Genomic DNA, 18,461 nt, shown 5'->3' with positions numbered 1-18,461 from the left:
GTGTGAAAACAGTTGAGGTGGTGGATTGGACACGACTGTCGGTCCTGTAACACAAAGTGACTTCCCACTGGACTATCCACAGGAAACGGACCGGAGTGGACCGATCGCCGTCGCCAGAAATCAGAGAATTTTATTGGACGCGAGGTTACTTCATCCTTTGACGCCTCTTCGCAATTTTGCTTTTGCGACTTTGTGCACTGCGATAAAACTCAAAGGGAGGAGGAAAAGATACAATCAAGTCATAATCGCAGCAGTGGACTTCGGTTAAGAAGATATTTTGATGGCGCACGTGAGAATGATGTGAAACATAAAAGAACTGGAAATGCGCCGCGCGTGCTTTTATCTGCTGCAGGTGAGTTCTGCGCCTTTTACGCACGGATTAAAATCAATGAGCCGGTATTTAAATGTAATTAACGCAACTAAATTAAATCATAATGACATGCAGATTACACTCTCTATTGTTACAAATCAATTAAAGGCAAAAGCAGTAATTTAAGATTCCCCCCCCCCACACACACACCAACCTGACTGGGCTGCACGCACACACACTGAAGATGCAGATATTTACTTACAAAGGCTGAAAAATCATTTTGGTTAGATGGCATGAGAATGATATTCAGTTTATCATGATATGCTCTCTTTTGGGATTTGATGTTGGAAGAGAAAAAAAATGGTTCGGGACACTGAGGATTAGAAAGAGCCAGTCTTAGTGCAGCAGATGTTAAACCCAGTATGCCCCGTTACAAAACTGAAGTGAATATATTCATTACCTGCACTTAGGCACAAAGTGTTAACATTTTAAATCACATAAGAAAATACTTAATCGCATTTATTTTTAGTTAAAAGTGTGTCTTTTGTAACAACAGGGCATGGGGTACTTCAGGGTTCTGTTGTGGGCCCACTACTAGTTTTCCAGTGGCAGCTTCAGTGTTTTATTTATTTATTTATTTATTTATTCATTCATTCATTCATTCCGTACTGGGGCTAAGTGGCCACAATTATTTACTGATTTAAGTGCACAAATGTGCAATTCATAGAAATTTCATGTGAGTATGACATAATTGAGGTTATGACATATACAGTTTACAGCAGAACTCACAATAGCAATCTTAAAAAAGGACAACTACACCATGAAAAACAAATAATGCAGTCAGGAAAGAAGTTGTTCTCCTTTTGATGGCACAATTCTCTTCTACTCTTTCTAAATGTTAGGCTGCTTTCCTCCCATTTTTCAGTTTCACTAAGTTGTGGTTCCTGGACAGAGTTATTTGACAAGGACATGGGCAACCCGATCTCATGCCAAATTTGTGATGGCATCACAAAATCTATTAGTATCTAAAAAATCGATTAGTTAGTGATACATCAGAAAATGTGTTGCAGTTTCGTGACGATACAAAATTATTTTGTGATGCCATCTCGAAATTTGGGGTGATGCGTGTGTGTTTGGGGGGGGGGGGCGGGGTATGGATAGCCTCCCACATGTAACATGTCAACATGTTGTATGCTCAGTTACAGGATGTACCCAAACATGCAGGCAGTAACCTCACAGGATGTTGATGGAAAACAAAGGTGATCTAATTACTAAAATAGGTGGAAACAGTCCAACAAATGGAGTCCCAATGGAGCATTATGAGTAAATGTAAAACCAAACCAAAACACAGGCAAACAAACAGGTTAAACAAAGGGGCAATGACTACAGAGATCTTACATGTAGCAAACTCGCCGGCGGTGTCGACGATAATTAGTACTCACGACTATACAAACAGCTACAAATGGGAGGTGACAAAGAATCGTCTGGCAACGGAAAAGGAACCAGTGCAGTTTTAAATAGGGAACTGCAACTTTTGTTTTGTTTTTTTCCCATTACATGTTCTGTCAAATACACAACCCAGTCTCACAGCAAGTCATGGTACTGGGGAACGAAAAGTATGGGTTCGTGACGGGATTACGATAATGGGGCACTTTGCGTATTGGGGGCACAAATTCGTTTCTTGACGGGGGTCACAACAAAATGTGGGGTGAAAGGGGGGGCTCTGGGGGAGTCATGGTTAACTTTGGGGGAGGGTACACACTTACGCTATGGTTATGGTTAGAGTTAGAAGGGGAAGATTATAAATAGCAACAACAACAAAAAAAGGGCCACGAAACGCAGCGCTAAATGTGACGGGGGCACGGAAAAAAAAAAAAAAAACGTGAGACTGGGCTGCAAATAAACGTTGAGTCTTTTGTTTTAGTCTTAATAGAATGGCCAGAGCCAACCCCACTGAGTCTGGTCTGCTTAACATTTCTTCCTGTAATTAAATGAGGCTGAGGGACTTTTCCTTTCCTAGTGTCATCAATATGATTGGTCACGGGCTGAGTAAGGTCTCGGCCTTATCCATACATGATGGTTTGATGAAACTAATGTTATGATTTGGCGCTGTATAAATAAACAAACTCGAATTAAATTGAATTAAAGGTGGAAAATAAGTCAGTGGACTGCAGGATTTTTGATTATCATGCTCATATTTTGTGTAATAATAATAATAAAACAATAATAATAATTAATAATTTTATTCATGACAGACTTTGGGATTGAAAATTACTTTTACACAAAAATGATCTACCAAATCAGACAACTCACATACACAAGACATGAAAGTGGGGCACACAACAACCACACAAAAACACACACACACACACACACACACACACACACACACACACACACACACACACACACACACACACACACACACACACACACACACACACACACACACACACACACACACACACACACACACACACACACACACCAGAATCAGACACGAACCAGGGGTGCGCCCACACACAGCCTTTATTAAATTATTATGTAGAAATTTGTAAGTGTTGTCATATTATTTCTGTTCTTTTTCACTAATGCTAAATGTTGATGCTTTTTAACTTTGATGATGTTCTCAACCTTTTCAACTTAAAAACCCACCTACTATATTCATACATGTAATTAAGAATACCCTGATCTATTCTATTCTAACGATCTACTATAAAGAGTGTTACTGAAATGCAACATCATTCCCTGTTACAAATGGGAGCCCAGGAATTCAGTTAAAATAATGAAACAAACTGTCATCTGGATTGTATTTTCACAGAACTTTAGTATTTTTAGGTAAAATAGTAAAACGACTTGAGTTTTGTTTTGCACTTAACAAACTTTTACATTCTATCTATTGTTACATCACAGCAGAAAACATTAACTTGACAAATTACGAGTGTCAAATTGATGATGTTTAAAGTTCCAGGAATCATAGTATCTATTAATTTAAAAGTTGCTGTTTATAAATTTTATATGGTGTTTGAATAATCTAATTTCCATCATAGATTAGATCAATATTGTAATATTAATATTGTTAATATATTATTATTATATTATAATATAATATATTATTATTAATATAATTACCAAACTATAGAAGTCAAGTTCTGTGCGGAATAATAATATATACAGTAGAATAGACTACACTATATACAAGCAAAATAATTTTTGTAATATTGCACACGAGTATACAAGTATTATTGCACAAAATGTGTTGTTATTATAACAATATTAATGATTTGAGTGATCTGAGTGGTCTACTGGGAATAAAGGTTATGATTGACATTCATGTAAATATAGATTCTGGAAAAATATCATTTCTACAACTGACCAGTCTAAGTGCTGCCTCTGACACAGTTAAATTCTGACAGAGAGAAATGAAAACTCTGTTGGTCTCTTGGGAAATGGTTCAGTCCATACCTGCAAGGAAGGCCCTACTTTGCTGAAAGAATAGCCTACTTTAGTAAAAGAGAAAATCATGTTTCTTTACGAATGTAAGCAGTGATGCCGGTAACGCATTACTTAGTAACGCGTTACTCTAATCTGACCACTTTTTTTAGTAACGAGTAATCTAACGCGTTAATCTTTCCAAATCAGTAATCAGATTAAAGTTACTTCTCCAAGTCACTGTGCGTTACTATTATTTTTGCATTGTGGGTCGACAGCAGCATTAAACTTGGTCCGTGGGCAGGGGGCTGGGGTTTGACTGAACTACACACTTTAAGCGAGCTGTGAGCTTTTCATCCGCGGTTTTCTGCAGCAGCTACGACTCGTCCTCACCTCTTAAAGCACGGTGACAACAGCACACCTGCACTGAACTTTACCAAGACATTTTTATGCTTTATTTTTCTCCTTTATTTACAATTCTGATCTGAGCCGCTCCGTATCGTCTCGTTAAAAACAGCTGATCCTCCGCGACGTGTCAACAATTAACACTATTTTCCACTCAAATGCACCTAAACTCTCTTTCTGAGGACCACATGATGTGAAAACGCAATAAAACTTTCTTACCTGTAAATCTGGTCATGTTTTCTGCATAAATAAATGTTATCCATTCTTTGTGCTCAAACGCCAAAGCAGGGGCGAATCCAGATGGGATGGGGGCGTGGGGGAGGGATGTGCCCCCCCCAACACCCCTAGATTAAAGGTCCAGTTTTCAAGCCTTTTTTTGCTACAACTACTAATACTACTTATAATAATAATAATTTCGACAAGTAAAATGTTTAGAGAGAATTTAAATGTTAGAATAATGTTAGAAAGAATTTAATAGTTACATTTATAAACAATGTAGGCTAGAAATTGCAAGTTTTACTGTTACAGTGCTGTCAACAGTGAAATATGAGATCAAGAAAGAGGTCTTTATTTTACTTTTTATAAAACAAGTATTTATTTTCATTGAAGTCAAGAAAGGGTGACTATAAAGCGAGTTTTGGCTAAACAAGTATCATTGTCATGTTGAGGTGGCAGAGGGTTGTTGTCGACAGCTGGGGAAAGTAACTAAAAAAGTAACTAGTAATCTAACTTAGTTACTTTACAACTGAGTAATCAGTAAGTAACTAAGTTACTTTTTCAAGGAGTAATCAGTAATCAGTAATTGGATTACTTTTTCAAAGTAACTGTGGCAACACTGAATGTAAGTGACCTGTGGTGTCCCCAAGGGTTTGATTCTTGGGCCACTACTGTTTTTGCTGCTACAACCCCTGGCAATAATTATGGAATCACCGGCCTCGGAGGATGTTCATTCAGTTGTTTAATTTTGTAGAAAAAAGCAGATCACAGACATGACAAAACTAAAGTCATTTCAAATGGCAACTTTCTGGCTTTAAGAAACACTATAAGAAATCAAGAAAAATAATTGTGGCAGTCAGTAACGGTTACTTTTTTAGACCAAGCAGAGGGAAAAAATAAGGACTCATTCAATTCTGAGGAATAAATTATGGAATCACCCTGTAAATTTTCATCCCCAAAACTAACACCTGCATCAAATCAGATCTGCTCGTTAGTCTGCATCTAAAAAGGAGTGATCACACCTTGGAGAGCTGTTGCACCAAGTGGACTGACATGAATCAAAAGATGTTGGTTGTTCACAGTCAGCTGTGTCTAAACTCTGGACCAAATACAAACAACATGGGAAGGTTGTTAAAGGCAAACATACTGGTAGACCAAGGAAGACATCAAAGCGTCAAGACAGAAAAGTTAAAGCAATATGTCTCAAAAATCGAAAATGCACAACAAAACAAATGAGGAACGAATGGGAGGAAACTGGAGTCAACGTCTGTGACCGAACTGTAAGAAACTGCCTAAAGGAAATGGGATTTACATACAGAAAAGCTAAACAAAAGCCATCATTAACACCTAAACAGAAAAAAACAAGGTTACAATGGGCTAAGGAAAAGCAATCGTGGACTGTGGATGACTGGATGAAAGTCATATTCAGTGATGAATCTCGAATCTGCATTGGGCAAAGTGATGATGCTGGAACTTTTGTTTGGTGCCGTTCCAATGAGATTTATAAAGATGACTGCCTGAAGAGAACATGTAAATTTCCACAGTCATTGATGATATGGGGCTGCATGTCAAGTAAAGGCACTGGGGAGATGGCTGTCATTACATCATCAATAAATGCACAAGTTTACGTTGATATTTTGGACACTTTTCTTATCCCATCAATTGAAAGGATGTTTGGGGATGATATCATTTTTCAAGATGATAATGCATCTTGCCATAGAGTAAAAACTGTGAAAACATTCCTTGCAAAAAGACACATAGGGTCAATGTCATGGCCTGCAAATAGTCCGGATCTTAATCCAATTGAAAATCTTTGGTGGAAGTTGAAGAAAATGGTCCATGACAAGGCTCCAACCTGCAAAGCTGATCTGGCAACAGCAATCAGAGAAAGTTGGAGCCAGACTGATGAAGAGTACTGTTTGTCACTCATTAAGTCCATGCCTCAGAGACTGCAAGCTGTTATAAAAGCCAGAGGTGGTGCAACAAAATACTAGTGATGTGTTGGAGCGTTCTTTTGTTTTTCATGATTCCATAATTTTTTCCTCTGCTTGGTCTAAAAAAGTAACCGTTACTGACTGCCACAATTTTTTTTTCCTGATTTCTTATAGTGTTTCTTAAAGCCAGAAAGTTGCCATTTGAAATGACTTTAGTTTTGTGTCATGTCTGTGATCTGCTTTTTTTCTACAAAATTAAACAACTGAATGAACATCCTCAGAGGCCGGTGATTCCATAATTTTTGCCAGGGGTTGTATGCATGCTTCCTCTTGACCAAATCATATAAGTCTATATGTAAACATGCCACAGCTGCAGATATGATACTCAGCTTTAGTTTGCATTTTCTCCAAGCAACTATGGTGCCTCTGACTCACTTTGTAAATACATTGAAGGCATCACTAACTTGATATGAGATAACTCTCTACACTTGAGTAAAGATAAAACAGAGATTATTTTATCCGCAAATAGCCATGAGAAGCAGATACAAGTCACCTATCTGGGTTTGAGGGCCCAAAAAATTGTATGAACTAGTACATAGCCTTGGTGTACTAACAGTCTATGATCTCAGGTTTAGCAGTCATATCAAAGCAGTTACTAAATCTGCATTTTAGCATATTAAAATCCAGTGTAGTGCAAGTGGTTCAGAAGACATTGGCTAGATTAAGGAAATTTGATCTTCTTATTCAAGTGGGGGAGGTGATGGTGTTGTGGTTAAGCTCTGGGCTTGAGACCAGAGGATCCCAAATCCACATCTCGCAAGAAATTCAAAAAGGCTACTTGGTTGAGTTCCTTAACCCTCAAGTTGCTCCCAGTGTGTAGTGAGCACCATGCATAGCTGCACCCTGACATTGGAATCGGTGAATATGAGGCATCTTCAATGGCTATTTGCTCATGTGAGGTCAAATTTCAAGGTTTTGCTGCAACATATACAAAATACAGAATACACGCGTACACGCGAGCCTTCAGTGCCGCACTGGACAGTCAAATTTTGTTGAAACATTCAAGTCTACACTCAAACATACTTCTTTCTTGCCAGTTATAAGTATTGGATGTCTCTATGAACTAATCTGAATTTAGGGTTTTTTATGTACTTGTGGTATTGAATAGTTGTCTGTCTTCTCCACTGTCTTTTTATTTGAATTTCAATTAGTTTGCATATAATTGGAGAGAAATCCTGTATTGTGTGTTATAAAATTTAAAATTTTGTTCTCACAATGATGTTTGAATGACTGTACTGTTAAATTGTTTGGACTTTTTGGAGAAGTTCATCTACACCTTTATTTGTAACAGGACTGATTATTGTAATGGCATCCTGACTGGGCTGTCAGTAAAGTGAATCAGACAGCTGCAGCTGTCGGAGTTCTCACAAGGAATAAAAGAAGGAAACACATGAGCCCCATTCCTAAATCCTTTACCCTGGTTATCAGTATGTTCCAGAGCCGACTTTACGGTACTATTACTGGTCTGTAATAATGGTCTTGGTTCAGCATTTTTTATCTGATATGATGCAACGATATGAGACAAGCTGAACTCTCAGATTATTAGGAACTAGTTGCTTAGTTTTGCCAAGTGAAAAGACATGGAGAAGCAGCGTTTAGGTGATATTAAGTTGATATTAAATGGAACAAGCTGACAGAGAGCAGTGGATGAATCCCAACAGTAGATTATTTTAAATCAATGTTAAAAGCATTCCTACTTGAGCGGTCTTTCAGCTCACGTTAAAACACTGTTCACTTCACTGCACTTCTATCCTTTAATGGCATTTTGTTATGCTAATTTAATTTCAATTTGATATTAAATTTTAATGTTACATTTCTTCTTTTTATCTTCTGCTTAAATCCTGTTTGTATTTAATCTTTTAATCATGTTCCTATTTTCCATTGTCTTTTTACACTTACATTTTTTAATTCTCTGTGTTTCCTAATTTGCAAAACACCCAGAATGAGTTTTATGAAATGTGTTATATATTTAAATACATATATATCCATTGAATATATAAATATATGATTAATATGAGACAACAATACATATTTATTATCAGAATTATTATTACCACTTTCATCAACAACAACAACAAAAAAAAAAACAATAAAAATAGCAATAATAAAATCTCAACAGATATGGATTTTGCGGGGCCAGTACTAATATTTGTGAGAAAAAACTTTATGATACTGATATATCCACCGATATATGAAAGTGCTTATTTCTCGAACATTTACCAAATATAAGATTTAAAAAATGCCAGATATATTAGATTTATACAGAAATGCAGTTGTTTGGGAGTGTATTCACCCAACTTGGATGATATTGTCTGAGCCACCAACCAACATGTGCCACACTGCCATCACATTGCCTTCACTTGGATTGGCAAGCGCCGTGTCACATTGTTCATCATTTGCATAAAAAAGAATTTGCATCTATTTTGGCCCCACCTGTCTGACAACGTAGTGACCACTTGTCACTTCTCGCTGTAAAATCCCCCCTCTGACTGAAAATGAATGGCAGCTGGTCGCTTTGCCTTTGTCTCTTGTAGCTAACATGACCAAAGGGTGGTGGGGTATTAGCCATGCTTGACAACACTGCATGAAATGCCATCAGACTGCAACTCTGCTATGGCACCAATAGCCAGTGTTTTCTACAATGTTTATTCTGTAAAATAAAAGTTTTCATATCAGCTCAAATAATGCTGATACTGATATATATGTGAAAGGCTCATATCAGCAGATGGTATCAGTTAACCCATATATCGGGCGGTCTATGATAATAATAATAATAATAATAATAATAATAATAACTATTATTATTATTTTATTTGTTTATTTCTGGAGCAAACATGCAGCTAACACTGTATACATTGACATGTGGCTTGTTTCACTCAGAACAGACATGCTGATGCCTGAGGTGAGCTACTTCAGTAAGAATCCTGAAGAACCTTTTCTCAAATCCCCCTGCCTTCTATTTAAGGCACAATCCATTTGTCGTGAGTAACATTTCATGTATCACGTGTCAGATGAGGTCAAGAATGAGGCTTGATGGTATGAAAGATAAAATCTGATCCACTGACATTAACCAAACTGCAGTTTTGTGTTATTGATTTGCACACGGTGGTTGCTGTCAGCTTTAATTACTTGCAAAGACATCAAGCATCTTCACCCAGATTCTTCTTGCTGCTTCAAGGCACAGAATCTGGGCCAATATAGATTTTTTTTTTTTTATATGATGTGATGCCACCACAACCCCGTGATCATCAGCTATGACTGAATGACTTTTTTAAAAGCTGTTTTTTTTTCTCCTGCCTGCATTCTGGTCATTTTGAGCAGCTGTGTTTTACGTCGGCAAAAATGTTTCCTGTTTTAAAATGTTGCATTATTGATCGTTATGTTTTATTTAAGGAGGAATGAGCATTTTGCCTTTCGAGGAATAGTAGCCACCCCCTGTGTAGGGCAGCGTGTGCTAAGAAAAGGAGTAACCCAGTTTGGACTCAGTCAGAATAGACACTTCTGCCAAATCAGACAGCCTTTAATGGAGATAAATCTAGCTGAAGTTCAGGAGCAGGATCTCTTGCTGTCAGGCGTCTAGGCTTACCTGCCGAGACTGCCTGCTCATTCTTGGATCAGCTATATCCTTTTCATGGTTATTTATGCTGTTCCACCAACCATCGCTCACACATTTGATATCCAGTAACCAATGCTTGGCTCGAACTAATGGCACGCTCCTTTAAATGGCTTCTGATCTTTCTTGCATCTCAGAAAATGACACTGTGACACATGCCGCCTGTCTGCCAAAGGATCAATAGTGGCCAAATGTCATCAGCAGTGATGCTGTGCAGTTTGGCACACACGTCTTGCATCCTTAGATTTATGAAAACTGTTTATTTCGAACATTTGATACAACAACAAATACAAGATAGATCAGTGAAAACAACAACAAAAAGTTCCTACTGTGTACCCAACATGTCCGAAAAGGGGTAGGGTGAAGCATCAGCTTATTTATCCCTACCCCTTCTTCCCCACAACCAGTAATACCCTTTGCCACATATACACATAGATTCCTACACACCTAAACCGATATCAATATATATATATATATATATATATATATATATATATATATATATATATATATAATATAAACAAAAAGCACCCTAACCCTCATTACCCTTCCTCCTCCCTATACCTAGAAAAAAACATATTTTTGTACCGCTGTTTGAACTGATTCATGCTTGGACATTGCTTAAACCCCACTCCCAATCTGTTCCACATCCTCACCCCACAGACAGAAATACAGAAACCTTTTAATGTTGTTCGTGCCCACTGATGCTTTAAATTAAATTTCCCCTCAGACTGCAATCCCCTGATCTGTTAAAAAAGATATTTTTAATATTTGCTGGAAGTAAATTGTTATTATTGCTTTATACACAATTTGTACTGTTTGAAAATTAACCAAGTCTGTGAATTTTAAGAATTTGGATTGTAAAAATAGTGGATTTGTATGCTCTCTATAGCCAGTATTATGAATGATTCTTATAGCTCTTTTCTGCATTACTGATAGTGATTGTGTTGTACCTTTATAAGTATTACCCCATACCTCTGCACAGTACTGTAAATATGGTAAAACCAGTGAGCAGTAAAGAATGCGGAGTGAGTTGTGGTCCAGAATATGTTTCGCTTTGTTTAGAACTGAAATGCTTCTTGACAGTTTACTTTGTATATGTTTTATATGAGTCTTCCAGTTTATCTTATCATCTATTATCACCCCCAGAAACTTATTTCATGTATCCTTTCAAAATCTACCCCCTCGGCGTGTAACTGAACCTGTATGTCTGTATTACAATAGCCAAATAACATGTATTTTGTTTTACTTAAGTTTAATGATAATTTGTTTCTGTCAAACCATATTTTCAATTTTCCCATTTCTATACTGATCCTCCTCAGTAACTCCTGCAAATCCCCCCCTGAACAAAAATGCTTGTGTCATCTGCAAATAATACTAATTTTAATATTTTGGAAACATTGACAATATCATTTATATAAATTAGAAACAGTTTTGGACCCAATACTGACCCCTGTGGGACGCCACAAGCACTGTCCAAGCATGATGATGTATATTCCCCCAACTTCACAAACTGTTTTCTGTTACTTAAGTAGCTTCTCACCCAGTGCAACACCAACCCCCTAATCCCATACTGTTCAAGTTTATTGATTAATATGTCATGATTGATTGTATCAAAAGCCTTTTTAAGGTCTATAAATATTCCAACTGAATGTAATTTGTGGTCTATGGCATTTGTAATCTCCTCAACTGATTCTATTAATGCAAGTGATGTTGAACTATGTGCTCTGAATCCATATTGACTATCAGTAAGTAATTTATATTTATTTATGAATTTGTCTAATCTATTATTGAATAACTTTTCTAATAATTTGGAAAATTGTGGAAGCAAAGAAACAGGTCTATAATTTGTGAAGTGCTGTCTATCCCCAGTCTTTTATAGCGGCGCAACCTTAGCTATTTTCATTTGATTGGGAAATTTACCGGTTTGAAATGATAAGTTACAGATGTATGTTAATGGTTCTGCAATCCATTCAATGACCTGTTTTACCACCACCATATCAATTTCATTTAAATCGGTAGATGTTTTATATTTACAATTATTCACAATGTCTATAATTTCTTTTCCATCCACTGCTGTGAGGAACATTGAACAGGGATTTCTTTCTATGAGATTATTATCCCAATCCTCAGGTTGGGAATCGGGAATTTTTTCTGCCAAACTTGGTCCAATATTTACAAAAAAATTATTAAAACCATTGATTACCTCATCCTTATTTTCCTTCTTGACATTATTATCAATGAAATACTGAGGATAACTTTTTTTTATTACCATTTTTGATAATGCTATTTAATATATCCCATATTCCTTTAATATTGTTTTTGTTATTATATAATATGTTACTATAATATTCCTTCCTACATACCCGTATAATATTAGTTAATCTATTTTTGTATTTCTTATATCTATTTTCTGCCTCTTTAGTCTTTAGTTTTATGAATTCTCTATACAGTGTATTTTTCTTATTACATGCATTTCGTAACCCTTTCGTCATCCATGGTCAATCTTGGATTTTTTTGTTTTCTGTAGTCTTGTTTAATTGGACAATTTTTATCATATAATTGTTGTGTGGGCCGCTGAAGAGGAGGTACTGCTGGCCCACTACCACCAGAGGGCGCCCTGCTTGGAGTGCGGGCTCCAAGCACGAGAGGGCGCCAGACCCAGAGGAAGTGACAGCTGTCACTCATTACTCCAGCTGTCACTCATCTACACCACCATATAAGCCGGACTGCAACTCCACCTCCCCGCCGAGAAATCGACTACCAGTACTAAGGTAATTTCTCTGCTGAATTTAAACTGTGACTTACGTCTGATCTGTTTGCAGCCGTTGTCCTGTGGTGCCCTTTCAACTGGGTTGGCGGTCAGTGAGAGAAGCGACGTCTTCGCCTCTCACTCCATCCAGATAAGTGGTTCCAGGAGCTGCTAGTGTGTTCCTAGGTTGGAGGTGGAGGTGCTTCCTCCCAACTGTGTTTGGACTGTTAATTACTGAGTGTGCGGACTCACACTCACACATCATCTTTCTGTTTTCTGCCAGCAGTACCAGGGTCGACAGCCGAGACAGAGGCCACCTGGGGACTCGGGACTTGGCGGCTCCGGTGTTCTTCAGGCCGTTGGTGGTGGAGGCCGTGTGGGACGCGGCTTCTCTCTCGTCGGGCGTCTTCTATCTTCGAGCCTGCCCACACGTCACCTGGTGTTTATTGACTGTGAATATTAAGACACGTTTCGTTGTGTAATATCACAACATTAAATTGTTACCTTTTGGCTTACTCATTGTCCGTTCATTTGCGCCCCCTGTTGTGGGTCCGTGCTACGACACCTTCCCAACAATAATGATGTAAATATTTGTAAAAAAGTTTCATATGCACTATCAACATCACTTTCACTGTATACCTTTTCCCAGTTTTGCTCCTGTAAATCCTTCTTTAGTGTGTTCATGTTTTCCTCTGTCCGCACTCGCCTGTATTTTATTTTCTCTTCTGGCTGATTCCGCCAATGGTTTCTATTATAAACGATGAAAACTGGTAGATGATCACTAATGTCATTGATTACTACTCCACTCACAGTGTTATTCTCAATATCATTGCTGAATATATTATCAATTAAAGACTGTCGGCAACTTTCTTAGTTTGGACACGGACTCACCAGGCTGTAAGAAAACCATCTGGGTTGACAGTTTGTGGATTAAATATTAATCCAGACACTGTACACAGTTCCGCTGTTTGATTCTCTGCAAAGCTCGGACGCAGTTGGCGGCATCATAACAACAACCTGTGTGACACAAACAAACATGTAAATGCAGATTCAGTCAGTTAATGTGATTTGCTGCACGCTGATTACATTTTTTTTTATCATGAATTAGTCAGTTCCCCAGTCAGCAGTGCACCCATAAGATTAATGGAATCAGCCAGTAGAGCTGCCAGATTTTTGTTAGTACCTCTGTAAAAGCTACTGCATATTTAGCACTGAAATTCTGGATTCCAATAGATACAGATGAGGACCAGTGAACCTCCTATTTTGGGCCATGTTGTTATCTTTTAACATGCATAACCACCATAAGATAAAATAAAGACACACCAACCTACCCGGATCCTGTGGCCACTAAGGCCACTGTTGCTTGTCAGTTACAGTTTTAGAGTTAATGGTTTAGTCCAGTGGTTCCCAAAGTGCACCCCTAAGGCTTTACTGTGTGTGTGTGTACACACACACACACACACACACACACACACACACACACACACACACACACACACACACACACACACACACACATACACATCCATGGATCCACGATGATCAGCCGAAAGGTCAACATCAGTAAATCTTTCCTCGCCAACAAAGGTACCTAAACCACTATTTTCCAAAACCTACCCAGCACCCAGTGCGTATAAGCATTGAACAGAGTAGGACCCAGAACACATCCCTGAGGAATGCCAGTTCAGACTAAAACATACAGACACACACTAAGAAATGCTTTAAAATAGAAGCACTTAATCAGCAAACTGACAGTCAAACTTGAATAGGCAGCAAAAAAAAAAAGACATGAAAAGCTATGGAGAAAAATTATATTTTTCATTAGTCTCTAAAGCCTCTACATGTTACTTTCTCTCTCTCCCTCTCTGTCTTTCATTGCAGGTTTCTACCATTGTAAACCTCCTTCCTTCGGGCTCTTTAGCAGATCTGACATGTGAGGCTCTGCTCATGCTGGCCGGGAACGTCTCATGTACGTTTAGTGTCAACGACATGCACATTTGTCTGACAACTGTAAAAACAATTTCAAGTTGTTAACACGCTCGACTTCCCTGTGCAATGGAAGTTGAAAGTTAAATTGTTTTTGCTGGCAATGCACACACGCATATACTTATGCACACAAACACACACGGATGCATGCACACTCAAACACACACACTGAAACGCTATAATGATTTTTATTTTTCTAGTCCCAAAGTCGAAAGAAGTCATTACTAAATCCACTTCACAAGTAATCCCTTGTGTATATCTTGTGTATATCTACAAAATTTATTTTGTAATTGTTCTATTTGCACATGCACCTCATCGTGCCAGGCATTAAGACACATACACATGTAGGCATGCATGCACACGCATGTGCATACACACACACACACACACACACACACACACACACACACACACACACACACACACACACACACACACACCACAAACAGGGTCTTAAAATTGCATAAACAAATTATTGACAAATTATTTTTTATTTTGTACAAGTTTCAATAAGATCAAATTGAAGATTTGTTGAAAGATGTGTTCCCACAATAACATTCATTCATTCATTCATTCATCCTCTACCGCTTAGTCCAATTAAGGGTCGCGGGGGGCTGGAGCCTATCCCAGCAGTCATAGAGCGCAGGGCGGGGTACACCCAGGACAGGATGCTAGTCTGTCGCAGGGCCACAAACAGACAAACAAGCACAGACACACCCACACACACACCTATGGACAATTCAAAGACTCCAATCCACCTAACCTGCATGTCTCTGGATGTGGGTGGAAACCAGAGCACCCGGAGGAAACCCACGCACACATGGGGAGAACATGCAAACTCCACACAGAAAGACCATGGGAATTGAACCCACGACCTTCTCGCTGTGAGGCAACAGTGCTAACCACTAAGCCACCGTGCTGCACACCCCACAATAACAATAAATAAATAATCAAATATAGAAAAAAAATGCCCCATTTAGATATCACTAATTACTGAGATTACAAAGCACATTTTTGGCTGAAATAAATCAGAAACACAAATTTTCTGTTTAATCCAATTGAACATTTTTCCTGAAAATAATCAGAAATTCCTGTTGACCTTTGACTCCAATGAAGTGACCCCCCTCACTATATTTCAAAATATTTATTTTCATGTATATAAGCTATTAATGTAAGAGAATGAAGCATTTGCAAGAGGATCCCCCCCCCCCCCCCCCCCCCCACACACACACATTAAATCTTAGGGCCCCTTCACACATAACACGAAAGACGTAGAAACTGGAAGAAAATCTGCATGAAATGGGGAACTACAACTATCGTGCTCGTGCACGCACACAGTGCAAATAGCTGGAACATGTTGCACCATATCGCGGCACTGATGTGGAGAAAAATTAAATAAAAACCAGCTGTATAATTAGTGAATATCACTGGGATGATATGAATGATAAATAAAAGGGGACGCAATACAGAACCCTGCGGTTAAATAACCCTGGTTAAATAAAAAATTAATGCCACTCACAGGATTCAAACCTGCAATTTACAAAAGCTCTGATTAACAGCCGGAAACTTTACCACTGTGCTACAATCACTGTCTTATAACAGGAGCATAAAATGGCTAAAATCAACAAGGAGATAAACATATTTTTAAAAAAGAAAGAAAAGGTGCCGTAATAACTGACAAAACAGCATTTTTTACAGAGTATTTTTGGTGGTACATGACTTAAAGTGGTGTATTTGTGGCACTGGCTTGCCATAAGCTTGTCATATTGTCATAGTCCTGCGGCGCGCATGTTCTTCTGGACACGCGTGTTGGGCCGGACATGCGTAACATTCAGATCACCTGCTGCATGATCTGACAGTTTGTTCCGGTGATCATGTCTGGAAATACATATCAGCATGTCATGCAATTGTGCTCTCCCCCCACACGCCACATGTGTGTGTGTGGAGGGGTGGGGTGGGGGGGGTGGGGAGCACACGTGCACACCACATGCGTGTTACTTTGCAACGCCACACTCATGGGGGAACCTAGACAAATTTCATTGCCAGCTCGAAAATGATTGTCTAATGTCGTGCTGACAGTGCAGACGGCACCACATTTCTTCATTGTCCAGTGAGCGGTGTTGGATATTTGTGTGTGACACCTGGAATTTGGCCGACACCTGCCGCGACAGGGATTGAATGGGCTCTCACAGGGCACTCTCTGTCTTTCAGCCGCTGGTGTGCGCGAATATTTGTAGCAACAGGTGTACGAGGTGTTGGAAGCAGCTCCGATTTTTTACGACTGGCATGCAATTCGTCCTTCATGCGCTAGTCAGTTTCAATCGTGTGATGTGTGAAGGGGCCCTTAGCTATAATCAAAGTAAAACATTTTGACTATTTCATATTTTACATCATTATTTCATTTTACAGTTAAAACTAGAAGCACTCAGAGAGTGCAAACCTCCGCCAAGGCCATGGGGTCACTGACGCCATAACATCTACACGCCGTGGAATCATTGAACCTAAAAAAGTCTAACAATGATGTTTGCTCAGTAGTAAAAAAGTTTCATCCACTGTGACTGGATCACAATTTATTGCAACTTGCACCTTTCCCAGAAGCTACTGTCATCTGAGCACTGATATTGATATTGCATGTGCTTATAGACAAAACAAATTAGAGACAAAATTCAATTTATTATTCAGCTAAACTGCAAATATATGATTTTTTTTTTTTAACATTTATGAAACACTTCTCTAAACAAGGCCATAGGGTCACTGACCCTAAAGAGATTCCCTCCTTGGCACAGTGATCTATTTCTTTTTGTCTCTTTCTCTAAAATTGTATATAATAATCATTAGATTATTAATATATAAACAAAAATAAATGTAAGAAATATTACAATTTGAAAACAAATGCACCCGAATGTGATGACAGCTGCAGCTGCTTAATGCTAACTTTTAACACTGAAAATGCCATAGACATGCTAATGCGTTAGCATCGGGATCCGGATCATGATCCGGATCACCACTAAAATGTAATCACTTGTTCCTCTTGTCATTTCCAACCTCCTTGGCAGAGGTAAAAATAAATTTAAGAAATATTACAATTTGAAAACAAATGCACCCGAACGTGATGACAGCTGCAACTGCTTAATGCTAACTTTTAACATTGAAAATGCCACAGACATGATAACGCGTTAGCATCGGGATCCGGATCGTGATCCGGATCACCACTAAAATTTAATCACTTGTTCCTCTTGTCATTTCCAACCACTCCACAAAATTTCATCAAAATTCGTTCAAAACGTTTTGAGTTATCCTGCTGACAGACAGACAAACAAACAAACAAACAAACACGACCGAAAACGTAACCTCCTTGGCGGAGGTAAAAAAGAAAACATCCCAAAGCACAAGTATTTAACATGGAGTTAGCCTTCCAGAACACCCTTCCTCTTTTTGTTTAGATCATCTTGAGTTATGCCAGCACTGATAGTGCAGCCCTCGAGGTAAGTGTAGATTCATATTTGCCACTGCGGCACCGTGATTGCTTGGAAAAAGCTTTGTCACTAGTGGTTAATGTTGCCCTTTAATTCTCACCCTTTGTAGCTGTTAAGATGAATGTAATGAGATTTTTATATCCTCTGCTGCACTCTGCAAACTACAATGGACAAAAAAAAATTGGTATTGATGAAATTTCTCCCTCTGGATTGCAGTGCAGTTCCTGGCCTCCTCCTGGAACCAAACTGTCAGCAACACCACAGGTCAGTGGAGCGG

The 18,461-nt window shown here is 38.5% G+C and overlaps 1 protein-coding gene across 1 annotated transcript in view; it reads left to right on the top strand.

The window, feature by feature from the left end:
* Window positions 1-253: 253 nt before the first annotated feature.
* Window positions 254-18,461, top strand: part of LOC117531395 (corticotropin-releasing factor receptor 1-like) — an 87,218-nt gene continuing 69,010 nt past the window's right edge. The window contains exons 1-3 of the mRNA XM_034194489.1: window positions 254-352; window positions 14,604-14,691; window positions 18,401-18,460. Of these exons, the coding sequence (XP_034050380.1) occupies window positions 323-352; window positions 14,604-14,691; window positions 18,401-18,460 (178 nt within the window). The 5' untranslated portion in view covers window positions 254-322. The remainder of the gene's footprint in view (window positions 353-14,603; window positions 14,692-18,400; window position 18,461) is intronic.

The sequence above is a fragment of the Thalassophryne amazonica genome, chromosome 18 (genome assembly GCF_902500255.1).
Source record: "Thalassophryne amazonica chromosome 18, fThaAma1.1, whole genome shotgun sequence".
In the NCBI taxonomy this organism is placed as follows: Eukaryota; Metazoa; Chordata; class Actinopteri; order Batrachoidiformes; family Batrachoididae; genus Thalassophryne; species Thalassophryne amazonica.
Note: the sequence above shows the minus strand (reverse complement) of the source record. Positions and strands in the feature narration are given on the sequence as shown.